Genomic DNA, 27,425 nt, shown 5'->3' on the forward strand with positions numbered 1-27,425 from the left:
GTGGTTCTATGTTCTTCTACTGACTGGATCATTCAGGCTTTGCCTAAGTTGAGCTGTAGGTGTGTATTGCAGCATGCTCCAACATCCTCACCCAGACTGGGAACTTCGTTAGAGCATGTCCTGGCTCCCTTCCTGCGGTTGTACCCGAGTTTCCTTTCTGTGGACAGCAGCGTGCCCAGGGAGTGACTGGGTGAGCACACACTGGAGTCTCTCACTGCAGCTGGGTCTAGGAAGTATACACGAGAATATCTGGACCTAAAAGTTTGGATATTTGTAGAGTTTTAGAGTGTAGAGATTGTGGGTGTTAGTTAGGGGCCCAATGGTGGCTTCTAGGAGATATCGAGGCATTTGGCTGAGAGTCTACTGAGCTATTCTTTTCAATCCAATGTCTTGAGTAAACCCCTCTCGTTGAGAATGCCTGGAGATGGCACTGTAGAGTTATAATTTAAATACAGGTGCACCTTTTTTACCCTCCAGGACTCACACAAAAGCTGCATATTTTTGCTAACAGCCTAACCGCTTCATCTGTAAGTGCTTTCAGAGTTCTTGGGTATGCTGCCTGGATGCGATGACTCATATGCTCTTAAAATTATAGGATTGCTTGGATTTATTTTATAGCTACTCTTCAGTCTGAGAGAATGCTTTATTTTCACTACTAGGAAAGACTAGGTCAGGGGTAGTTGTCTTCCCATCATGTTCTCCAGTTTAGAACTGAAGCGGAGAAGACAACATTGTCCTTCCTAGGACTGCCTAAATCTTCTTTGATTATTCCCTTTAACCTCTGGTGATACAGGAAAGCCACAGATGCATTTAGGGCCATACCAACCCTTCTAATTCCTTTCTTATCCTCTGTCTGCTGTAGTTTACTATTCCTGAGGCTGTTTTCAGTAGTTAGTTTTGGAGCTGGATCCCAGAATTCAAAAGGACTGCACTTTGGCTTAGCTGTTGTTAAGTATTCATCATTTAGCCACATTGGGGTTTTGGCAAATTGCTTTTCTGGTATTCAGAGGTACACATCTCTTTGAATGTCTCTGTGGTTTCCTTAAGCAATAGCTGGCACTAGTGTAAGGATTCTGCCTCCTTCACTATTCCCTTATTTGAGCATTTTTATTAGTTTTGTCATTTTATGGAACTCTACCGTTTCAAATATAATTAATGTGATTAGCATGTGACTACTCTAAATAAGAGATACCATAAATAACAAGAGAGTACAAGGTATATTTGTGTGATAAAATAAAATAATTTTAAAATAATAGGTGGTTTTAAAAATTCTTTTTAATATTAAAATTATTTTAAAATATTTTTTAAATAATAGGTAGATTTAAACATTCTTGTAAAAGCTATAAAAATAAATATGTGAAGACTGAGGCAGTGTAGGAAGTCCAATCAACTTTCATTTGAATTACAACTTTAATGTGAACAGCATGAAAGAGAACAGCTAATTCGAAAGGGTTTGCTTTGCAAAGCAACATTTCATAAAACCTGAGCTATCTTACTCCAAATTTCTCTTTAATCTTTTCTGTTAGTGATAAATATACACAAAGAAATTTAACATTTCTAGACTTTTTCCTTCAAAAAGTCAAACAAATGAGTTCATTATTGTGCCAAGAAACAAGTGAAAACTTACTACTAAATAGAAAAATCATGCCCATATTTCACCACAGATAATGCTAAAAGGAGTCTTTGTCCTTTATGCTGGGTAAGGCTTAGTTTAAAGACATCACACTGATAAGGTCATCCTATTGTTTTCTTTTATCAAGATATTCTTCCTTCCATTATTCTTCAGAACTAGGCTAAGCGAGTCTCTTGGGTTTTCCCCATTTGGTGTTCTCAGTGGCTTAGCTTTTATCAGCTCCCTCGGCTCGTCCCTCCCCAGCACAGTTCTAGATAGCTGCTTCCAGACCAGAGATCAGGGCTGGCTATTTACCACCCCTGGCCCACTGGCGTGGACCTTCCTGGGAGGGTGCCAGTGATTGAACACTAGGATTTTTCACTCACCACCTTCAAAGGCAAAGACCTTTGAGCGGGTACCCCTCCCAACTCGGGCAGGGATGAAATGCCCGGTGTGACATTTAGGTGCAGTCCTTTACAGAAGGCAAAACCAGAAGCTGTAATGCCCAGGCAGCCCTGGGACAGTGCTCCTGACTATGCTGATCTTGAGCACCATCCACTGGCAGCCATGAAAGCACCCCTGGAAGACAAAGCAGCATACAAGCTGACTGGAGTAATGTTGGGGTTGAGCTGGCTCCTGACACAGCCCATAATTTAGGAGGCAGAAAGACGTACATGATATTGTAATCTATAGGTATGATATTGTAATCTTTGCCCTCTTGCACATGAGCTGCATTTTTGAGGTGCACAGCACAAAAGCCAGCGCTTTCTCTGTTGAACGAAGCAACGTGTCCAGCTGCTCGGGTATTTTATGAGTGGCTGCCTTTTTCCAGAGAGGCAGGGCACAGTAAAGAGCTTTTTGACTTTGCTTTTTAAACAGAAATGCAAGAGACATTACTTTGCTAGAATAATCAGTACCCATGTTATTTTAACCAGTGTTTAATCTAGATTAAGGTAATCAAGATAATAATAATGTGAAAACCAGTCTATAATAAAGTGTTGACTATTTCAAAACGCTGCCTCTGTGTACTTTAGAATATGAATGCTTCATTGACTGTCATTGCATTTCTAAAACAAGCTTTAAAATTAAGATTACAAAATGCAGTCCATATGTTACCAATAGAGGGCACACACAGCACTTTGCAGAATGAAAAAATTTTGAAATCCACTTCTACTAACTGATGTGGCAGGACTATTGCCAAATCGTATTCAGGTTCCTATAGAAATTAATAATTTGTGCTCCACTTCCAACAAAAAGTTATCTGCTAAGTTGGGAATGTATCTCTTTGGTTTGCTTCAAAATATGCAAATTTTAATTATTCAGAAAATCAGTGTGAGTTTTCCTTACTTTTTTGCCCATGTCCCCACAATGTGTAAATAGTTTTTCGAGAGAAGATGTGTGATATTTTCAAAGGGTAGACTGCAAATGGATTTTCTGTCTATACGGGACAGTGCTCAGCACTCAGCATTAAGAAGTGCAATTTAATCTCTACTCAAAATGATTTGACTTTAAAGAATTTCAGACAGCCACAGATTGCTTTTTGTTTTGTTTTGTGTTTGCTTATTTTAGAGATTTAGTGAAACAGAGCCTGTCAGCAAGCTGGAAAGCTTTCTAGCACCCAGCAGATGTGATACATCTGAATTTAGTGTTTCACGAGGACCATTTCATCTTGGCTTGTTAAAAGTCTGGATTCAGCCACTGTCAGAACTGGCTAGACTACACGGTCAGGCAACACAGAGATGGTGCGCAATTGTTTCTGTCCTGAAGAGATGACCATGCCACTGCCACCAGTAAGGCTTGGTGCTTGGATAACCTGGGTTTGAGGAATAACAACAATTAGGTACACAGAATGTAAGCAAGGCTGAAGTGATGCCAGGAGGCAGATAAAGGCCTTTTGAAGGCTTCACAACCCTATATTCAATCTTCTTTCTTTGAAGATCCCACTTCCCTATAATCTATCCAACCTGTATTTTAGAACAATCTTTGGATTCCTCTCAAACACTCATTTGACAGCACAAACTTTCTATTATCTAAGCTAGGTTATTAGCCCATCCTGGCAAGCAATGGCAAGCCTAATTTACCCGCTTACTGCAAGCTCATGGCTGGACTATAGCATTTAAAGTACGTGAGCATTGATACTCAAGGACACTTACAGACATGGAGGAACAACAGATAAGGTCTCCACAGCCTACACTGGCTACTTTGGAAATTGATTCGGATTCAAGTTCTTGTTCTTTATCTTCAAGGTTTTCCTAGACTTCTTGCTGGTAAAGGCCACATAAAATGTTCACAGTAAAGATCGTGGTTAATAACTACTTGGGAACTGTCCCTGATCAGAGAAAAATCCATCCTGCAGGAGTTGCCTGATTGCAGTCTTCACCCCAGAGGTTCCAGCACCTCACACCCCTTGCCGCCTGGTGCTCCACGTTTCTTCCTCAGCAACGGCTGAGCAAATTTGTGTTCAAATACAAAACAAATAAACAAAAAACCTTGTTGGTAGTATGTGCTTCTTTCCTGGTGGTTGAACATGACAAATACTAGCTGCACTGGCTATATCTTGACTGCATGACAGGTACTTCCCATGAGACACTCCAACCATTTAGATTGGGGACCAGGTCCCTTTCAGTCTTTATTTGGCTTACCGTTGCATGGAGAAGTGGAGGCATGATTGTATGATTAGCTCTTAACATTGAGTCAGGATAAAATGAGTTATACCCCTGGAACTGAGAAATGAGAGGTGTTCCACTGTCCCACAATTCAGACATAGCCATTATGTAATGGCTGCGCTTATAGCCATTACTTAATGCCGTGCAGGATTGGGACACCACAGTGATGAGCATAGCATAAAAAACTGTATAGAATAACTCAGCAACATAAGCTTTCAGTGCTGTCTGGAAAATAGCTCAGGATATGTGTAGGATGCAACACTGCATAACTAGAAGGTGGTATTTCTGCATAGTAAATATACACCTCATAATTTTTTTCTCATTTTCCTCATTCCTCATTCCTATCTATCCGTGGTGCTAAATGTTGCCTGTTGGTATTTATAAATAGACAAACATTTCTTAGTAAATATACTTAACATATGGCCTTAATAAATAATACACTTAAGAAGTTTCTCCCCTTTTGCACTGCCTGTGATTAGCCCCAGTCCTACTGGCTGTGCCTGGCTGCAGCATTTCCTAAGGGACTGTCTCCCAGTTTAGCACACCTTAAACACAGAGCAGTAAATTGAACCTTAGCCTTTCCAACCACTCCCTGTTATTCTGTTTGCCCAAGATAAGGGAGACTTGTTTTTTTAAGGCTAAACTCTTGTGTACTACTATTTAGGAGCTGGTTCAGCATTCACAAGCAGCACTTTGTAAACTGAAGTAGGGAACTCCTGCTTCCAGCTATTCATTCATGTGTCTGCATCCCCCCGCTTCATGTGCTGTGAAACCAACAGAACTGCTAGGGCTGTAAAGTAACATGGCAAAAAATTAAGTTATTTTTCATCCGTATCACTTTCTCGGTCTGATTCATTGCATTGCCACACAAACAGCTGAGATGGCATAACAAGCAGGCAGGATTAGGACGGTGAATGCATGACCAGGAGCTGGGATAGAGGAAGGACTGTTCACAACAACATTGTCACTGAAAACTTGTTCACTCTTTCTACCATTTGCTCTTATATACCCTGTGACAATTTCTTCAATTTTTTGTGAAATGTTTGAAAGCTTCTATGCTGGTCATATATCAAGAAAATAATTCATAATAAAATTCAATTAAAAGATTTAATCTGCAAGTAGTCCTAAGCCCAATTCAGTTCTCACTGAATTCAGGAGGAAAGACTCTTTCAAGTTCCATCTGTTTTTCCTAGTGGACTTCTCTTGCCCCTAAATGTAGTGGACAGAATTCCAGAGCGCCCATTACCTGATGCTCAGTCTTGGCAACATTTTACAGTCATGCTGTATATATACACATAGCACCTGTAGGTTCAGGGCAGCATAAAATCAGATCAATTAGATTATTCCTAAATATTTAATATGAACTTAGCTTATGAAGCAAAGAGAATGTGTTTGGAGAATGCAAAGACAGAGTCCTGTTTTCATAGCTCCCCATGTGCATTACAACACTCTTTTTTTTCTTATTTTAAGAATACAAATCCAATATGACTTGGCAAAAAATTAAAAGGAAAAACCCCAATAATCCTTTTTTCTTTTTGCTTATATTTTATCAGCCATAGAAGTGATTTTATTAGTAGTAGTGACACAGTGAGCAAACAGAGCACAAGTCTGAGAGAGGAATTTGTGATAAGGTTGTAATCACCATGGGGGAGGACTAACAAATCTTTATCAACTACATATTAACTTTAGAAAAGTAAACAAAAAACTTATAAAACACTCTCATTGCATGTGACAATAAATGTGGGTAGAAAAAGTGCAAAGTAAAGTCCATGCAATTGAATGAGCTCCCACAAAAATATTTACTGCTGTAGGCTAAGGACCATGCTGATATCCTGCCTGAAAACAGGAAAGGGTTGAGGCTGAATATCAGGGATTCAAAATGGGTCTAATTAGTGGATGAAAGAAGCAAAGGAAGAACTCTTGTTGGTCCTATGAAAAACCCAAACAAACCCAAAAGGGTTAGGTGGAGCCAAAACAGCCAAATAGCCAAAATATTCTCAGGGAAGGGAGAAAATGGCTCAGATCTCTGCTTCGTTACAGTGACTCCCCTTTCATTTCATCCAAAAGATACGCCTTCACTAACAACATAGGGTTACTGCCTGAGCAAGTGAGGATCCCAGGCTGAGAAATGTGAGATCCTGTATTGCCTGTTTACCCTCATCTCTTCCTTTCCTTCTGTTTCATTTGTGTCCACTCTCTGCCAGCTTGCTTCTACTCCTCTGGTGGATCCCAAAGTGTGGATTTGAACAAAAAAGAAAGAGAAAACTCGCAGTGTCTGTGAACACAACCTGAGGTTTCTGGCAGGCAGATGGACAGAGCCTGTGGATTAGGTAAGTGTCTAATTGATTAGCTGGATAGAAAAAGGAAAGTAAAAGCCTTTTGGATCAAAGCAGAAGCAGGTAAATTTTTTTTTTTTTTTTAATTTCTCGCTTCTGTTCTATTAAGAACCAGTGTAATTACATTTCTGGTTTGGATGTGGTAATAAATACTTCTGTTTGTTTCTTTGTTAACCTGGTTTCAGGTAAGGTTGATTTCTAGATAACTCTCTGCCCCTATGAGTTTAGTGACATTTAAACCAGGAATATTGGGATATGTTAGCCATCTTTAGATTTTCAGTATCTTGATGGTCATATCCAGAGGGTAACAGAAGTCTCTACATAGGTATGTCATTTACATAGACCAGTCTGGCAGTGGGCAACATGGAGGTTACATGGAAGGAGAGTCTTCCAGTGACTGTCAATAATCTGGAAAGCCTTCTAGCCCCTAGCAGAGCAATGGCAAATAGAGCTTACCCCAGTGCAGTGCCCAGGGAGGTTTTGGCACTGTTTAAACCACAGCAAGCATAAGCATACCCAAGCAAAGCACCACAGGCTGAATTATCTTAATACAGCTATACAGCATGTTTGATCCACAAGCAGTGTAGGTTAATTCTAGGACTGCAGCACAACTGGGAGTGTGTTCAGGAGAAGCTTGCAGTGTGCAGGAGTCTGCCAAATATCATGTCTCTGAACATCTTAATTAATTGTTAGTTGTACTCTGTGATGAGATTTTGCCCAGAAGGATTTGTATTGAAAGTGCAAACTGCTATTAACGGGGTGCAAAGGTGTTCTTGCCAAAGTAGCGTTTCCAAAGAAACAACAGCCTCTGGAGTGAACTGCCAAAGAGCACAACTATATTGCAAATAGAAGTACCGTTCTTCTTCCTATATATTGATTTGAGGAAGTAATTCAGTATTTTAATTACAAAAGTAATGAAACAGCACAGGGAAACCAACAGCTACATATTGGTTATGTGCGTAACTATTAAATGTCTATTTCAGCTTTCAGCATTCGTTGGCGCAAGAGGTAAAGTAGTATCTGTGGCCTTGCTAGTTGTTCTTTTGAAAAGGAGAACGTAGTGATGGGCATTGGTTTACTTTTTGCACAGTTAGTTGTGTTGTTTGTTTTTTTACAGACAGTGTTGTTTCTCAGCACTTGGGAACAAGTTATAAATTGACGGTTTCCTTGTTCATAATTTCTGGAACTGCAGAGAGTGTCTGATTTGTGAGCTGCAGATGGGAATTGGAGATGAGCACAGGAACTTACATAAGAACATTCGAAAGCTCATTCCCATCAGAGCAAAAGCAGCTGTACAAGCTCTATCTCAGTGGCCTCAACTTTGAAACGATGGATGAGAATCCCTGAAACCTCCCTGAGCAATGGCATGCTCTGTCTGACTGTACCTTACCAGATCTCTCAGCCAAGCACTTGCCCAGTTTCCCCTTGAGTCCCTGTAAATGTTTTGCATCCATAATATCTAGCCCCAAAACTTTCCCTCTCACTCTTTCCTAAGAGAATGCCCCTTGCTTGTGTGTTGCCTGTGCTCTCCTTCTGTAGGTAGCGCAGATGGGCTTGCGAGACTGATTTCAAGTGAGCTAACTTGCCCTTTAGAGAAGTTTTTTCTTGGGGACCTATACAAATGTTTAGAAATAGGGAGGATGAGTCTGGGTGTTGGACTCGCCATCTCTTGGCCCCCATACTGGGGTCCCCTGAAGACCCTGCATAGCAGCCATATGTAAAAACAAGTATATCTCACTACTCCATAGGAAATTAATGACACAGAAGTAGATCACCTGTTTCCTCAAATCATTTGCTATTCTTTTCCTTGAAGAAACATAAATAAAGGACAGAGGAAGGCTGGCTGGAGCTTAGGCCACCCTATCTACCATGGTAGATAGCCCTGGCCAAGACAGTCTTGTAATGACTTTAGAGTCAATAGGAACACTCTCTTTGCTTCTCACAACCAGACCTGTTATATAAAAAAAATATTTTTAACAATTTCAGGCTTAGCATTTTCAGTAGCCCTACTGATGTTAAAATTTACTGCTTTATTAGGTTTTGTGTGCTGGCATTCAATATACAAAGCTCCATCATTTTCTTGATGGCAAAGTGATAGTGATAAGAAAAATAGTAGGTGTTTACTTTTCTTAGATCATGAATATGATCATGAATATGACTTTCGCAAGTCATATTCAATATCACAGCTGGCTGGCATTTGTACAGGGATATATTAATGCTAGGGCTAGTCCAGAAAATCTCACATATCTGGCACTGAAGAGGAAAGATGATTCCTGGTTTATGGCAAAGGCATGCTCTTGAAGACACTGTATCAGCATTTGATGAGCAGTCTAGGTAAACATAGAGTGTTATTGCTAACTAAGAACGTTTATGGTAGTATTAGTTTGCAGGCTCGGTGATCTAAATTCACTGTGCTAAAATGATGCTCAACGGAATTGTAGTCACAGCCCTTTTTTTTGTTTTTTGTGGTAGGGCTCAGTCCTGACAGACCTTTGAACTTAACTACTAGATACTTTTCCTCAAGGTGTTAAACATCTAAGGTTTTTAAAATATCATACTAGACCTGAGCCCCCATGGAGATGTCAGTTTGGTGGGGAAATCAGATCACTACGTTCTGCATTTCAGCAACAGGATCTTGTTCCTGAATGAATGCCTTAAGATTTTCTCAGTACTGCAAATAGCACTGTGTAAGTCTAGTTCTGCAAGGACCACACACCAAAGTATGCAGAGTTCACAACCATGTGTTTTTAGCACTGCTCACAGTATACCTTGTCATAAATGTTTGCAAGATTAGATCCTTTGCCTGTGGTCACAGCCTCCTTGAAAACAATTGCCTGGCTTATGTTAGTGCACAATATTCCTAATGCTTTAAACTTGGGAGTAAAAAATGGTCTGTACCACTAAAATCCGTAACTAAATGGGGCAACACAGATCAAACTGGAAATGAGAGCTAAAACTAATGACCTAGAATTGTGTTAATTATACGAGAGATGTGTGACATTTCCTAAGCATTCAGACCTTTGAAAGGGTGCAGTTATATACAGGGATTATTCCTAATGAGGGATGGTATTGAAAGGTCAGCTGTCAAAAACAGTCAAGGATACAGACAGGTCTAGTTCTCTGTTGCTGATGTACTTAAAAACCAAGAAGGCCGCCTCTCTCAGCCATCAAGTCTGGGTCACCATAGCACACTGGAACAAGGGGCAGTGTTGCAGTCCATGCAAACCTCAAGTAAGGAGTATTGAAAAGCCTGACTTGTTCTTTACATGACATTTTAATTGTAAACTCTTTGGAACAAAGTCTACATGCGTTATTTATTTGTACACTGCCTCAGTGAGGACTTGTTTAGCTGAAAGTTGTACGTGCTGCTTCTAAAATAATGAATCCAGTGAAGATTGTTTCCTTTCTCTTTCAATGACTAACAGTGAGAACAAAACAGCCGGATTCCTCTCACTTAGCTCCTGTTTCATATGTATTCTCTTGCTACCACCCCAAAACTGGCATAGCACTCAGAGCTGACAACCTTCTAAGGCAGAAAAGATACTGCTCTCTTCATTCTGACATCCAAAATGCCTGGAGTATCCTCTCCATAGCTGAGATAGATATACTATAAATTGAGCTAGAGGCTTTGTTACTACTGAAAAGTACTCTGCAAAAGAAAAAGAACTCAGCTTCACATTTATGTAATGTGACTCACTCTTTCCTCACAGAATCTTATTTGGTAAAGTTCCCTCCTTCATAAGGGTCACCTTAGAGAGCCAGGAGCAGAAAGGCTCTGGCCAGTCATTCCCAACATCCAGCCACAGTTTAACTCTCTTTCAGTTGTGATCATTCAGTTGTTTGGGAGGCCTTGCTGGAAAATGAATCAGTGAAATGATGTGGGATTTTATTTTCTGAACCAGATGATTTCACAGATCTGCTGTAGTAATTGTAACATGGGACTGCACTCTTGCAAGTGTGCACTCAAAATGTGTTCCTTCACTCCTAGTCCTTTCAGCAACCCTGCTCTTAAAATTCCTGGATTTTATAACCCCCTATCTGCTGTTTAGTCCCTGCTTCTTCCCTGTGGATTGCTGACAGCCCTCTACGGACTCCAGATTACCTCACCCAAATCAGAATGACTTTCTAACATGAAACTAGTTGCCATGGGGAGCATGCACTTTTCTGTGAATTATTGCCTTGACTTTCAGATGCTTGGCTCAAAGCTGTTTCATTATCAGCTATGTGCGAACTGTGTAATACATATCCCTGCTAATCACATTTTTAATTCTTTAGTTCATTGAGGTATTCCTCAGGATTGAGCATTTCTGGAAAATACAATACAGAACTTCAAAATCCTCATTCAGCTCTAAACTCCATCTTACAGGAGTGATTTAAAATCCAAAATATTATCTGGAAATTTGTTTTTTTAAAAAATACATGTAGAAGATTAATATGCCTGTCTAGCAAGTCCTAGACGTGGAAAGCAATGCAACTGCAGTGAATCAAGTGGTTTTACTTAGTGCAGAACAACCTGTTATCCTTTGGAAGCCCTGGCATAATTACCAACTATCCCACTGAAATGAGTACACCATAAGCCAATCTTGTGTTACAATCTCAGTGCCAGTCTTCATTTTGCTTAGCTTGTTTAACATCTGGTACTGTTTTGCAGGTTTTGCATTAATTAAATCATAGGAGTCTATTCAAGAGTGACACTGCCATACAACATCCCAGGTAAACAATGAACACTTTGTTGAAAATGAGCACAAACACTCTATGGATTTCTGAGTGTTTCCTTAAACCTAAAATCCTCACTAGTAAAGGCAGATATATCTCTCATTTTGTCCTAGTGCAGAATGAGCTCCTGGATGATTTCTGCTTTATGGATTCACACTGCATCCACCCCTTCCTTACTTGCAAGGCATAGAGTGCTGCTGTGCTTCCACAATTCACTTCATATCACATTATCCAGGGTAACAATAACTCTGTAGATGTTAAGTGAAATCACTGCTGATCCCTTCTCACAGTGTTTGAAGTCACCAATTTAAGATGGGTAGAACAATACCAAGATTCATTTTTTTTGTTACTTTTGAAGACACAGTATCTACCCTCCCTGTGGCTGCTGACTACTCAAGTACTCTTTGGGATAGTCTGCTTGCTGCATCAGTTTAACTAAAGTACAACAGAAGTGCAAGGTGGATGGATGAGCCACCTACCCAGACCCATAGTCTGAAAGAGGATCCCTGGTATATGCTGCATGTAAGTTGCATAGTCTCCTTGCACAGAGACCCTCTATAGCACCCGGGATGTATGTTCACTCAGCAGGCACGGTGATCAGACCCCACATGTTTAAGATGACCTGGATCACAGTGGAGAACAGAAACCCTACCACTTAGTTACAGCAAAAAGCTTAATTAAAAAGCTTTAGTTAACCAAAAAGCTTAATTAGTTCATCTTTGCTAATGGGTTGTTTTGACCGAAGTAGCCTACAAAGTGCTCCCACAAGCAGTTCAGCTGACATATCCAAAGGATAGGTAATCCTGGCAACCTTTACTGGGCATTTTTGCAAGCAGCTGAGAGCACTGGTCCTTTAGCTGGCACAGCTGTAGCTGGATGAGGCAGCATGCCTGCTATCGATAGGCAAGGCAAAAAACCCCAATATCAGATTTGTTTCTTCTCCAGCCTCTGAGATCCCAAGTATTTGCCAGCTACTCAAGTCAAAAGGGGTGAGATCAGACTTGCTTGTTACATGTAAAATGCCCAGTGTTGCATGTCTGACCTCAGAAGTACAGTTACAAGATGACAAGAACAGGGGAAAAAATCACAAACTTCATTTGATTGTTTATTTCTTTACTAAAGCAAAGCCCAGAAGGCTTTATATTGCAAAGTCCTAACGAGAAGTCATAACACAACGAAATACATCAACTTTTTATTTGGATGAAGATTCCCAGTTTAAACCTTTCTTTCTGAAATGCCCACAATTTTAAAGAAAAAAAAAAACATTAAAAGAGGATGGCTATTCCTTCCCCATTTCCACGTGGTGGGTGAGGCCTCTCTCTCTGGGCATGCCCCACTTGCCTGCCTTTAAAAGCAAGGACCCCCACAATGCTGCAGGACCTTTGAAGGTGCAGTTACCAAATGGAGGACTTCTCTGGCCAAGGATTTCCAAGGGAGTGGTACTTCCCTTGTTACCAGCTGTGAGTATTTGCTGTAGGAGCACAAAAGTAATCTGTTGGGTTGAGGTGCTACCTGTGGTGCTTGCCTAGGAGGAGCGGTAGCCTACTAGACCTTGCACGGGGCCTATCTTGTTACTGCTGCTCCGGGGACTTGAAGCCCCTTTGCCCTTTCTTTTGCCTGTCACTTTTGGCCTTGCTTCCTTAAGAGGCAGAGGGGACTATAACAACTTGTTTTTTCCTCTGAGAGATGCAGTGGGAAACACAGGTGCTGGCACCTGCCTTCCTGAAGAGTTTTGAGGTCCCACCACTGCTCTGGAGAGGATTCCCCCCATGATTTCAAAGTGCCCACCCTATTTCTGTTTTTTTCTGTCTGTCGTTCCCCCCAAAAGCTCAAGTATGTCCTATCTCCTCAAAAAAGAGCCCCAGACAGGTCCGGGTGCTTCCCGCCCCGGCCGCCTCTCCCCTTCCTCCCCAGGCCGAGGCGCGGCCGCGGGACCGCCAGCCCCGTGCCTGAGGCGCCGCGGCCCCTTCCCGCCCCGGCCCGCCTCTGCAGCTCCGCGCTCGCCTCCTCCCCTCCCCGGCGACGCCCCGGCGCAGCTCTCAGGTGAATAACGACGGCAAGCCCAATCCCCCTCTCCGCCGCGGGTGAGCGGGTAGCTCCGCTGCTGTCCGGCCCTGCGGGGAAACAGGTGCCGGGTCTCCGTGGGTCCTCCGCCGTCCTCCTCAGAGCCCGCCCCGCTCCAAGGCCCGGGATTGCACTTCCCGACCTCCCGGGCCGTGCCGCCGCCGCAGCCGCCTCAGGCGCCCGCCGGTCTCTGCGCAGCCCTGCCTGTGCGACGCTGCCGCCTTACCCCTCCTGCCTCACCTCCCGTAAGCGCACCTTAACCTGCCGTACCAGGCGACCCTCGCAACACCCTCGCTGCCCTTAAACGTCTTTTTATTATTGTTATTCCTTCGAAAAAAGGTCAACAGTGAAACTACCGAACGCCCCGCGGGTCCCCTCCGTAAGCCCAGGCGTCCTCTGCCACGGCCGCCGCCCGCCTGCAGCTGCGGGTTGGGGCGCGGCGCCCCGAGAGCGGCCTTGCCGGGCAGGGCGCTGGGTGGTCCGGGGGTGCGCGGGGCGGGGCAGGGGAAGGCGACCGCGGGGCGCGTCTGTGCAGCGCGTCCGCCCGGCTACCGACACTCGGCGCGGGTGGGAGCGGCGTGCCCGAAGCCTGCGTGGGTGCTGGGGCCGCCGGAGGGTCCCGCAGACTTGCTGAAGCCCAGGACGAGCGGGCGGGCGGCGAGGCCCGGAGCGCTGGCTCAGGCGGTGGGTGTCGACTCGGCTCTGGGGGAGGGAGCTGGGTCGTGCGTTTCCGTGACAGCGGGGGCGCGGCGCGCCGGCGGAATGCGGTAGAGCTGCGCGCGGCGAGCCTTTAGCTGGAATACGGCAGCGGGGTGGGGGGGGAGCGGCCTCCGAGGCACCTCTCTGGCGGGGAAGATCCTGTCTAGTTGGCATCTCTATGGTCCCGGATGTGGTTGCGCCGGGGAGGGCGGGCGCGCTCTTCCTGCCCTGCCTCTCTATGGTGACTTCCCGGGGGGAAGGGCCGCCGCCGGCGCCGCGCGCCTGCGTGAGCCGGGCCCGCTGCCCCCCCGCCGAGGCCGCTGTCCGACGCGGTGAGCGGCGCCGGCTGCCAGCGCTCGCGGCGCCGCCGGTGCGGAGGAACGCGCGCGCCCCGCCCCCCTCGGCCCCCGCCGCGCCAGGGGGGCCGCGCCGCGCCCCGCCCCGCTGCGCCGCTGGCATCCCCGGGGCTCCGCGGCGGCAAATGGTGGGGCCGGACGATGCCGGAGCTCCGGGCAGCGCAGCCGTGCTTCCCGCGGGCCGGCAGGAGGCGGCGGCGGAGGAGGCGGCGGAGGAGGAGGAGGACGGGGAGCGGGATGGGAGCCGGGGCTTGAGCCGGAGGAGCGGCGGGCCGGCGCAGGAGCGGCTGCTGCAGCGGTACCTGGCGGCGCTCGGCCCCGCCGCGGCGGCGGCGGCGGGTGGGAAGCGCTGCCCGGAGAAGCCCGCCAACGGGGCCGCCTACGCCGTGGGCCCCCGCGGGAGGATGACCAACGGGGACGTCGGCTTCCTGCTGCTGCCGCCGCCGCCGCCGCCGGAGGAGCCGCCGCCGTCGCCGCCCCCTCGGGCAGGACGGGCCGAGCCGGGGCGGGATGAGCCGGGGCCGGGGGAGGAGGAAGCCAAGCTGCAGAACGGGGGCTTCCTCCCCTGCCCGCCCGGCCCGGGGGGCGGCGGCGTCCCCGCGGGGACCGCCTTGGAAGAGCCGCTGAGGAGCTGCCGGCTGCGGAGCGAGGCGGAGCGGCGCGGGGGGGCGGCGGCGGCCGGCAGCCCCCCGCCGCCCCTCGGCCCGGGGGACGACGCCGGCAGCCGGGCGCAGGCCGCCCCCGGCGTGCGGACCTCCCGGGGCCCGGCGGAGTCCGCTGCCCTGCCCCCAGAGCCCCTCGGCTTCACGGACGTGAACCTGAACTCCCGCAACACCTACGAGGTGAGCCGCCGCCGCAGCGCCCCGGAGCACCTGCCCCACGGAGGGACGGCGCCCGCGGCCCCGGCGCCTCCGCAGGAGCCGGCGGAGAGGGCCCGGCGGGCGGGCATCGCCGGCGCCGGCAGCAGCTTTGCCGAGTTCTTCAGCAGGTAAAGGAGCGGGCGGCGGCGGGGCCGGTACTTGCGCCCCCGGCAGCGCCCGCCCCGGAGCCTGGGGCGGGGGGGACGCCCCACGGGGCCCCGCAGGCTGGCCGCGCTGGAGGCGGGGGTGAAGGTCTGCCGCGCCGGTTCACGGGGGGGTTGTCTTAAGAAGCGTGTCTCGGCGTCAGCAGTGTCTTGCTGCTGGTCGGACGATGAGCCGTCCCAGCCCCGACGGGCTCTTTTGCCACCGAGTAAATACTGCTGCAGCAAGAAAGAGGCTTTGCGTTGGACGTGAGGGTAGGATGGTCAAGGTACTTCTGCTGCTGCAAACTACGTGGACTTCAAACTGGAATTTGCTTCCTGTTACAGAGCGTTTTATTGTCTGTATGAACACAGTGGTACTGATTAAACTGCTTGGGGAATAAGGTGAAAGTTGTTGGTACTGGAAGCAACTTTTGGGTGATTCTGAGAATCATTGTGGAAGTTGCAAAAGCTCATAAAGCTTTTGCTACTTGTTGACAGTGTAGATACATCTTATTTATTTATGCCAAAGTGTGGTGTGGAAAGCTTCAAGGGCTAGGCTTTGTGCTCAAATTAATTGGGCTTCTGTGAAGTTTCTAGCACAAAACCAAAAACTTCAGGACATCCAGCTTCATTACCAGGGGACTCTGTAGCATCGCTCAGTCTTTAACATACTACAGGAGATGCATCTTGACTATAATAGTTTATAGCATATTCTATATTGCTTTTATTGTGTTTGAAGAAGGGAGTTTAATTTCCAGATTGATAACAGGTTTTATTCTCCAAAACCCTAGGGTTATAGTTATTGTGTGACAGACACTCTGGTAGCACAGTGGGTCTGTAAGTGTTTTGAGAAGACTGAATAAGATTAAATCTATTAACTGAAAAATTGATACAGAAGAGGAAAGGTCTGATCTCAAGGCAGGATCCCAAATTGAGAAACAGGCTCCTTCTGCCAACCGTCAGGAAAAGGAGATGGATTCCTGCCTGAGGATAAGGATAGTGGCAGTTGCAGGGTAAGTTTGATGCCTCCACTTTGTTTCAAGGATGGGTTGAGAGATGTCTCTCTAGCCCCACAATTTCCTATTAGTGTTCTTCCCTCCCACACCCTTTTTATTTTTTCTCATGTTATGTGGACTGTGGTATATTACTTTCCCTTTACCTCATTACTTGAATACTTTGACCAGTAACACTGGTACTTGCTGCTTTTTGTCTCAGAGCGATAGCTTGAAAGACAGAACTTGGTGTGCAGTAGAAGTTGTCAATATACACTGACACCCTCTGTTTTCAGTGAAGGCTTGGGTAATACATGGAAAAACTTAATTGATTCTATCCTGGCAAAAGCTATAGTACTGATACCTCAGTGGAAAAAAAAAGGATTTGCCTGAGAGCAAATTTCATAGCCCCTGACTGGTCTAGCTGGCTGTGCCTCTTGTGCATTTTGCCTGGTAAGCAATATTGGCTTCAGAGACTTTACCTTCAGCTCTGCCTATACATTTATAAAAGTGCTTTAGTTACAGCTGATTTCACCTGAGCAGCCCAGATGAGATCTACTGATCAAAAACACTTTTACTGATTTTTAAAATCAAACCCAAACCTCTCTTCCTTGATAGATTTGTCTCTAGATACAGTAACACTAGAGTTTGTGGTCTCCATTGCTTAGAAAAGTGGTAGTAAAACTTTCTTTTCATCATTTTTTTTTAGTTAGTTCTTGTCATCTGAACTATTTCTGATACTTTAAAAGCTTAGACTTTTCACTTTTTTTTAAACTGCTCAGATTCATGCAAAACTGACAGTTGCCATTGTGAGTGGATTTTTCTCCCGTTCTTAGAAAGAGAAATACCTTAGTGCTCAGTAATGAGGACTCAAATTGTTAAAAATGGGCCTGTGATTGAATGTTGGTAGCAACTATACCTCCCTGTGAAGCTTCTCAGCAGATGGTTGCTTGTATTTTTGCATGAGCACAGAGCCGTAAATGATGTTGCTTTCCAAAGTTTAAGTTGTACCAGGTGGCCATATTCTATCAAAAGTACTTGCTAAGAGAGAACAACTCATTTGAGTTTTGTCAGAATGTGTACCTGCTCCCATAGTGTACAAGAAAAGGTACTGGATGTGCTAAACACAGGTAGTTCAGCCGTCTGGAGCATCTTATAGAGGATGTTTCACACTTGTAATGCTTTTTGTCTAGTTTACAAACTGTCTAAAATTTGGTAGCTCACATTGTTCTTTTTAATAGTCAAATTATATGGAAGTTCTTTTAAAAGAAGGTGGACACTTCTTGCTGTTATTTAAGAACTGAGAGAAGGCAAGGGGGAAGTCCTGCTGCCTTCAGTGTGAAAGCTTCATTGTTGTAATTGCCCAGTCAGACAAACTGTTCAGTCATGGCAGACCTGGGTTAGGAGGCTGTGGTTTTCCAGCTGCTTGTTCCCATCTCTTTAGTTACCAGGCTGGCCGCCTTCGCAGTTCTTTGAAATCATCCATGTTAATTGTCTGTCTTCATTTCACTGAACCGGAGGAGAAACCAACAAGGTGAGGTAGAGGAAAAAAGCGAGCAGCTGTCAACAGCAGCATCTTACCTAAGTTCTGTGACAGGAAGAGTGGCTGTGCCCTCGTGATTGTCAGTAATAATTATTTCAAGATCATGGGAAAGTTTACATGAATGATTAAAGCTTTTTTTTTTGGGTAAGCATTAGATGTAATATTTGGCCCTGGGATCTCAAGTTGTATTTGTACCAAAATACTAAGCCTGTCAAATCAATGCTAACAACTATTAACTGAAAAATAATCGTTTTTGCTGTCTTTTTGTTCTACCTCTTTGTTTCTCTCAGCACGGGAAGTGGGATGCCTCAAGTAAATCAGAGGTATGTGGAGCAGAGTGCCGTGGCAAGGAAAATTGCATGACTATGGTCACTTGTCTCCACTGTGCTACTGTTATGGTCAGAACATTAAGTGGCTTCTTGAAAGTCACCTGTCACTGCTTTGTACTCCTGTGTATGACTCGTAATACAGTCATATATAGGCACTGTTCTTATGGTTTGTGGTCTTAAATAGCAGCTCACAGGCGCAATGCTCTGTTCTTTGGTTATTGGATCACTTTTGGTTAGCCCCAGTAGATTGCTATTTGGTATGGAATGGTTCAGTGAGCAGGAATGTTGCATGGACAGTTGAATTAAAGCCATGATGATTACCTTGATTGCAGTATACTTTATCCCCCAAAGCAGCACGTATGGAGCAGAACAGTAAACCAAAAATGGCAAGCAGCAGAAAGTATTCCAGGGCTGAGATAAAGCCATGGTGATTGTGATCCTCTTTTTAAAGATGAATTATACTTCATAGTTCTACATGTATGTACCAGGCATCTTCTCAGCTTGTGTAGATATTGTTCCTTTTTGAATTGTGTATTTACTAGATAAATTTAGGTATCTGGTAGTTGGCAAAGTTTCTCATTCCTGCATTCAAAGCTTACTGTTGACAACAGCAGTGATACTTACTTTGTTGTAGTAAAGCACCGTTTTCCCAAATGCTTGTTTTCCAGAATTCATCTAACAAGTTTTCCTGATAAAATTGCAAAGAGCTCAATTCGTAACTGCTGCTTCTTGTAGGTCTCTAGGATACGCTGTGAGCAATGGGTGTAAGGGGTTGTAAAGCATGCATGGCTGTTGGCACACATGCTTATAAAAACTGTCCTAATCTCATCCTTCCTCACCCAGAACGGTTGTGCTTATTGTCCAGAAGTTTTGAAAGATCTTCGCTTGGGGAGATGATGGAAAGTTGCAGGAAGTCAGCATATGTAGAAACAAAAAACTGAGAAATCACTGAAGCCCGCATCTTTTTCTCCCTCTTTGTAAACACAGTTCTGTGATTCAGTAAGTAGGTAGTTCTTCAAAAGCTGCTAATCTTCTTGCTCCTACAAATGTCCTTGACAGAGACTGTGGAGGGTTGCAAAGAGGTTCACTTCCCTGAGTATTGTTACTTGTGTACTTAATAATGTCTCTAGATCTGTAGTTTATATTTCAGTTTATTACTAAGTAGCACTTGAAGCTCTTTGCATTACATAGGTGTATACCTAGTCTACAGTTGCAACTTGCCAATGTTTAATACCAGAATCAATGCTTCTTTTTGTATACAGAGCTTTTCTGTTTCATGAATCAGCATGAAACTTCAAGGGATGTACTATATACATCTGTGAGGAAAAATCTGTTTTGTGGGATTTTAGTCAAAAACGAGAGTCAAGTGGGGAATGAGCTGTCCTGGTTGCGACAGATCTTCTAAACCTTTTCTTTGTGTAAAGATCAAAGAACAGATTGATGGGGGCACTTCACAGTGCTTAATTTATATTCCTGTATTGCCTGTGCCTATACCTTGGTCAGTTTTTGCTGACATCCTGAAAGACTTGTGTGTTTGTTTTTGATTTGGGGGTTGTTTTTTTTCCCTATGCAGATAAGAAGGAAAAAAGGTACAGAGTGCTTCTTAACAGATCAAGGAAATATACTGACAATATATTGCAAAGATAATTGGAGAGAAGAGCTAAGGAAATAAAACAAAGCTTCCCCCCAGAAATTGTAAGGGCACCCTTCAGCCCTCTGTCTTTGGGCCTAGTTTTTTGCTTTCTCTCAGCAATCTTGTAACTTAAGTGAACAAGCGGATACTTTTAATGGATTTGAATTAAAGCTGACTGGAGAAAGTAGGCAAAAGCACCTGGACCCAAATCTGTGATTATCTTCAAACAGTATTCTTTTTTTCCTGAGTTAGAGACATAATTAACTTGATATAAATAGGAAAAAGCATTCATATCATCAAAATGAAAAGCTTCTCTGTAGGTTCTTCATTTGCTGTTTGCTAAGAATGATTTATTTTATGAAGTTGTGTTGACATGTTTGCCAGTTTCTGGCTTTCAGTCACATGAATAACAAATATAATGACAACTTAAGTAAGGGTAATCTCCAAAGTAAAACAAACTGTAGCAAACTTTGAAGATGAATGCTCAGCATTTTTTTTTTTGCTCCCAACTTTTTAATAACTGTGTACATGGAAAATTTTTATATAAACTTTTTATGAATAAAGAAGTCGAGGAAATGTCTCTGCGCATCTAAAGTTTCTCTCACAGATGTGGATCCCACTGTAGAAAATTAAATCTATGTGGCAACAGCCTTGTTTCTATTAGTGAACCAGTTCCAAGCAGCTCATAAAAATGAGCAAGTCCTCAAGGTCTATGAGTTGAAAATGCCTGTTTGAGAAAGTTTCACTCCCAGGCCTCATGATGTATAGATTTAAAGAGTTTTGTGTTTCTGAAAAACATTAGCAATGGGTCTTTCACCATAAGTATGTAAGATGCTGAGCACCCATATTGTTTTGGCTAGGATGTCTGTTGAGTAGCAAACCAAAGTTAAATTTCAGTGCACAAGCGGAAGAATCGTATGCTGATTTAACTCTGGATAGGTATCGGATTGCTATATTGCTCCAACTTCTGTCTGCAGCCTGTCTTTTTTTTTTTTCTTTTTTGTCTAAAAAGATGACTAAATAGACGTCAGTTCTAAGACCTTAGAGCCATACGTATAATCGTCATCAATTTAAACTCCCCAAAGTATTATTAGCAATTTCTGTGCTCTCCTTGGTAGACAATGTAATATTTTACATTGGTCAGATATTTGCACTGGGAGTCTTATAATCCTAGTAGGAATTTTCGTAAAGTAAGTTCTCCTCAGACTAATGCTGTAGTTTTTTGGGGGTTTTGTGTGTGGGTTTTTTCAAGCCAAACAGCTGAAATTGCTGTTCAGTGTGCAAGAAACTGTTGGAGTCGTAGCTTCTTTTGCTAAGGAGTGATTTACAGAGGCATTTAAACTTAACCTGGAAGTATCTTCTCCCCCTTTTCATTTTGCAGAAGGCCTTTTTATCTCTTCTGCTTATTTTGTGTCACAATTTCTTACAGACTCAATATATTAAGAGTAGTGTAACAAAGTGAATGGGGCCTCCCTTCTGAATAGGCTATGACTAAAAGGAGAATATTTTACGTGGAAGACAACAACCAAAGGAGGTTGCTTTAATTGCAGCTGGCCTCTAAGAAAATGATAGTTTTATGCTTTTGCTCTTCTGGCTGTTCAATTATTCATTAGGCTATTTTGTCTTGATTGTTTAAGAATAAAAAAGGAGTTTAAGGATTTTGGTCACATTTCATTCACATGGATGCAAAACTTGTTATTCGTATCTTCAGTTTCTGGGAACTGCTGAGATGTTTATGATATAAAGCCTTTCCTTTTTTATCCCTTTTTGGTCTTGTTTGTTGTTCAGCTGGGTAGGGACTAGGTTTGTTAGACTGGGTGGTAGGCATTGCTTTAAGCTTTTCAAACTCATACTGTGCTGTGCTTCTCAGCCTTTTTATTATTGCTTTCTAAGGAGGTGAAGCTTAGGCAGTTACTGCCTGATCTCTCTAATACTGCAGCCCGTTAGCCAGCTTCAGTCAAACCTCTCCGAGACTGAGAGGACTCAACTATAAAAATTCAACAGGTTTTTGAATGAAGGCTGAGCATAAGGAGAGCCTGCAAAAGGGAGACTCGGCTAATTTGGCTCTATATTTGCAGAAACTGGTCAGCTGTGCAAACCACCTGCAGAGCATATTGCTCCTGACCTGGCATTGGGGTGGCAGTGTGAGAGGTGGATGGATGTTGTATGGGTGAACTTAAGACTTTAATCAGTAAAAGCTAGTTTTGATGATTCTAGAACTTCTGAGAGCCAAACACTGACTGGTGTTCTTGTAAATTCCTTTCCTTCTGACTGAAAATAATACCTGTAGCCTATGGGAAGAAGCTCTTTGCAGTTTTTCTCCATCCTTCTCCAAGGTACTCCTTTATTGAGAAGGAATCACGTTCAATTTCCATTGTTATATTGGGAACTTTTATGTAATGTGCTTTCTGGTAAGCGAATGAGTCTCTCTGGATCAGGTAGTACAATAAAAGCTGCCTTGTTGGTTCCCCTTGCCTAGGGCAGTTCTGTTGACCTAAACAAACTTCCTGAAGGCCATCTATAGTCAAACTAAGTGATTGTCTGGAAGTAAAGGAGAAAAGACACTAGAGATACAGAGAGCAACAGAACATCTGTAGCCCTTCTGCCTCTGCTGGCTCCAACTGAAACCCAGGCTTGCTGCTGCTGCCTCTGTTGCTGAAGTCTGGTTTGATATTCCGAGGAAGATGCTATGGGAGAAGGGTGATTGTACTTCACACATCTTACTTGTGCTCCAAGAACAGCAAATAGAGTTGTTGATGCCAGCTCCTCTGCTTTCTGTAGCAGGGGAGGCTTGACCCTGGCCAGGTCTCAGACCCTACAAAGCTCAGTCCTATCTGTATTGCTTCAGCTGCCTGATATATCCATTAATGTAGGATCTCATCTGTCTTGCTGGGCAATAATGAAGTGTTTGTATGCTGGATGCCAGAATGCTTTAAAAAAACAAACAAACCATGAACTACTGAAGGTATTTGGGCAGTTGGTAGCTGTGAATGGGAAGCAGTGGAGATTCTGGAGCACAAAGTATCTCTACTTTGGGCGGCTGAGGGAACTGGGGTTGTTTAGCCTGGTGAAGAGGAGGCTCAGGGGAGACCTTGTCACTCTCTACGATTACCTGAAGGGAGGTTGTAGCAAGGTGGGTGTTGGTCTCTTTTCCCAAGTGACAAGTGATAGGACGAGAGGAAATGGCCTTAAGTGTGCCGGGGAGGTTTGGGCTGGATATTAGGAAAAATTTCTTCACTGAAAGGGTTATCAAGCACCAGAACAGGCTGCCCAGAGAAGTGGTTGAGTCACCATCCCTGCAGATATTTAAAAGATGTATGGATGTGGTGCTTAGGAACATGGTTTAGTGGTGTTCCTGGCAGTGTTAGGTTTACAGTTGGACTTGATGATCTTAAAGGCCTTTTGCAACCTAAATCATTCTATGATTCTAGCTTTTTGTTGTTGCAGACTTTAGGTGTTTTGCAAGTTGTGTTCTGTTCCTCAAATTCTGTAGGCAGCTGAGTGGTAGATTAGGGAATTTCTTCCTCGCTTTGTAAAACACAAAGCCATCAAGCAAAACTGAAAGGCATCAGGCTCTTACATATTAATATCAGCTGTCTAACAGATCAAAAATGGATTCCTGCATTTTGTAGCATTTCTGAAATTTATCACTGAAGCAGTGACATAAAATATTGTGAATTGCTAACCACAGCAGAAACCTGAGACACTGAGTGGCTACAAAAGTAGTACAGTAGTACCTTGTAGTACTACATTACACAATCAAGTAGTTGACAGGCACTCTGGGAGCAGAAGGGAAAAATATTATGTGAGATTTAACCAGGCTGGTCAGAGTAGTAAGCATCACCAACTCTTGGGACAGTCTTCAAAATAAAACTCTGCCCCGTGTTTGAACTTTCAGGTCACAGACTTGTAGGCTGTTGTCAAAGGCTGTAAATCTTTCTCACCTTTGTCTTGAAAACATATCTTGTATAGGAACATTTGGACTATAGGTATAGTGACTGCCCTGATAAAGCTGGTGACTTTTGCCTTAACTGAAAGTGAGTTAGTACTAGAACAGTTTGAGGTAGTTTGCTTCATTAGGTTGTACTTCTGTGAGATATCTTGGTGAGCTGATTGAAGAGCTTGCTGTTGTCAGGCAACAAAGGGAATGTCTCTTCCCTGCTTCTGGTATTTATTTGATCCTCTGTGAGCTGCTGTAGCTTATTAAGCTGGGTAGTGAAAAAATGTGGATCGTTTTCTGTGGGATTAGTGAGTTGAATTGACTTGCAAGATATGAAGAGTCTCAGAATTGGTGCAGCAGAAGGGAGTGTAGAATGTGACTGGTGCAAGGAAGAGAAATGGGCTTCCCCTTAGCGGGGCTGAAACACTTGGCCATTGTGTGTGGGGGAGGAAGGGGTCTTATTCCTCTAGCATTGTTTTGCTTAGAGTATGTTGCTGGCTAACCAGCTGTGGCTTTGATGGAGTAGATATTCCTGGCCATGCAAGAAATAGCAGAACATCTGTAGTCAGCTGGTAGAAATTCTCCACTTGCAGCTGTGATCTAGGATTTTGGTTTAGATTCTGTGGGCAAGTGACATTTGGTTAAGTGACATTTGGTTATTATTACAGAAGATTGGCCATAATGTTTGGTGTAGTGTCAAAATAGCTGCTGAACTACCTGATTAAATATGAAGATGATAGAATAGTTTGACAAAGAGCTCTGTTTTGCTAGGTCGCTCTGAAAAGTAAAGGTGAGACCATGCTGATTATCTTCCTTTACTCTTTTTGTACTTGAGCATTCTGAAATTTAACCATGTCTGTCACCTTGAGTATGTGTCTGCTTGTTTACATGTGTTTTGGAATGCTTGAGCCTGGTTGTAAAGCTGACCTGTGCAACAGCTCTTTGTTAAGAGTATAATGTAGACTGTTTAAAACACTGTTTACCAGTAACCATTCGGTACAGAGTGTTCTGTGATACTGCTAAACGGTTTCAACTCTTAAAACTTCCAAGTGTTTGTGTACCTGTAGTAAAACTGTTTTGCCAGCAGAGTTTGTAAAGGCACTTGGGGACTGGTATCAACTAGGAGCTCTAGCAATAGAGTTGATCTAATTTAATCTCTTCAGTGTGCTTCCATAATAGTTCTGTCAATCTTTGTGTCCTCTCTAAGAGGCCAGAAACCTCCTTCTTCCCTACCCTTCAATCCTTAGCAGCTACTCCTTGGCAGTTCATTAGATTTCAGGTATACCTAATTGTAGCTGAGGCTTTAGCTGACCAGTAATATCAATAGAAATGTCATAGTTTCATTTAAAAAAAAAAAAAAAAACCAAAAAACAAAAAAACCCAAACCAAAACACTTCAGGCTTGGTCTTGCTGAAGATGCATGTTCTCCTGGTTTCCTTTAAGTTTTTGGGGGAGGAGGGGAAACCCAAAACCTTGCTTGTATAGCACTTAAGACTGTAGTTTTAGAGTATTACAGATGCAAACATTGAAGTTCCTTTGGAGAGAGTGGTTTGGGATGCTCTTTGGGTTGTCTTGGTTTGGAGAGAAAGAAGATATCTTTGTACTGCTAAAAGGTGCTAAAACTAGAAATACCCTGTAATAGATCTGTGTTTGGGGGTAACAAAATTTAGAGAGAAGTTGGTGTCTGGCTTCTTGTAGCAAGGTGGTAGAAGATGTGAACTGTAAAATTGGTTGGGTCACCTCTCCTCCAATAAGGCTAAGCTTGGAAACTTGCACTCGGAGCAACTGTATAAATGTATTAAATCAAAATGGGCTGATGTTATTCTAAGTTGTAGAAACTAAAAATGTAGAATGTGTAATAAATTCTAAATTTATTAGTGTTTTGTTCTAAATTTCCATGTTAGACTTTTAAACTAAACCTAAAAACACATGCATGTTAACTTACAAATTAAGGTTGAAATGTGAGAGTAAAGGATGAGTTGAAAATTGTATTTGTAAAGTAGGGGGTATTTTATCTTAATATTTTTTATGTTCATATCATTTTTCCAACCATAACTAATAATGTGAGAAAACATTTCTGAGCATGTGAAAGTGAGCAAATAGCTCCTGGACAATGTCATATAATTCAAATCTAAAATAACGGGGACACCCTGTCTATTGGTCTAAGAAATAATTACTGTGTGCACTCTGAACATTGTAACTTTTTGGACACTTTTTATCAATTCCTACAAATGGTGTACTGTGTATAAACAGTTTAAAATGTAGAAATGGAATCCTACTTTTGTTGCTCTGCAAGCTTTGTAAGTGGCTAACCAAAAAGGTTATTTCCTTTTTAAAGATTCATTATTTATGCTTAGAGTTGAGTTACGTTTGTTTCTGTATGTAAATTATTGAAAAGTCTTGTTAAAAGCGAAGGAGCTAATTGTCTATAATCAAGCAATGTTTTCATGGTCTTTTTTCCAAATTGTTGCACATAAGACCTTAACAGAATGGACAAGACTTCAGTAAGAGGAAAAATTCTGTTGTGTTCTTAAGCAGCTTTTGCGTTTTACACATGGTAAAAACATGCTATTGTGAATATAATAATTCTTACATACTCAGTTATAGTCATGAAGGAATATGGAATTGTAGGCTTGCAGGGGTCTTCAGAATTTGTGCAGACTGTTCTGAAAGTATGAATTTAAGTCAAAATGATTCATTTTAATGCTATACCAGTAAAAACGCATCTATGACAATTCCTGGGACATACTTCTAAGTCCTCACTGATACAGCTCTCTGGATAAAGATTATTAGGTACTACGTAAGTAGTTTCCTTATCAGTTTGTCTATCGGCTAATTCAAATTTCAACAAATTTCAACCATAGACCTATTTTATATGCCTAGGAAGCTTATTTCAAAATTAGCATAGGGATGGAGAAAGAATAGACTGTGTGGACAAGCAGAACTCTGTTCTTTCTGGAGATGCAAAATCAATTGTATCGTAATACATATACAGTTTTTAATGAGTTTTGTTACTTCATATTCATTTTACAAATTCTGAGGTTTTATTGGAATCAGTGGTTTTTTTAATATACTTTAGTTATTGCAGAGAAATGCAACTTCCAGGGTTTTTAACTGCATTTTTATAATTATATTTAAACCAAACAGAAAACCTAGATTTTTTTGTCAAACTTGGTGCTCATTTGTGGCATTAATTCCATGCTGGATCCCCCCTCTAAACCTTTGTAATTCTGGCTGGAAAAGTTACATAGGATAGAGTGAGGATGCTCTTGACGTGATGCTGATTCCTTCCTGTTTGTGTCTTGCTTCCCTGGATTTAACAGGAGACAGTTGTCTTATGTAGTGTCTAATAACAGGTACTAGGTGCTTAATAAAAAGGAAAATATAATCAATCCTCACCTCCTTTGTCAGTTCTTGTGACTTTCAAAGCTTGTTTTCTTAGCACTTCCCTGTTATCATAGATCTTTAAAGGTGGATGCCATGAGAAGAAATAATCGTTGACTGAAAATGACCGTAAATCAGGTTATGTGTATAAA

General features: G+C 43.2%; 1 protein-coding gene across 2 annotated transcripts in view; it reads left to right on the plus strand.

The window, feature by feature from the left end:
• The first annotated feature begins 14,574 nt into the window (after positions 1-14,574).
• The window catches only part of TBC1D12 (TBC1 domain family member 12), a 46,994-nt gene continuing 34,143 nt past the window's right edge, over positions 14,575-27,425 (plus strand). Inside the window, exons 1-2 of one of the 2 annotated variants that reach the window (XM_059821064.1) lie at positions 14,575-15,120; positions 15,223-15,437. In XM_059821064.1, coding sequence (XP_059677047.1) covers positions 14,575-15,120; positions 15,223-15,437 — 761 coding nt within the window. Of the gene's footprint in view, positions 15,438-27,425 lie in introns of both variants that reach the window. The other variant, XM_059821063.1, reaches the window with a different exon arrangement.

This window comes from Gavia stellata, chromosome 9, assembly GCF_030936135.1.
Source record: "Gavia stellata isolate bGavSte3 chromosome 9, bGavSte3.hap2, whole genome shotgun sequence".
Classification (NCBI taxonomy): domain Eukaryota; kingdom Metazoa; phylum Chordata; class Aves; order Gaviiformes; family Gaviidae; genus Gavia; species Gavia stellata.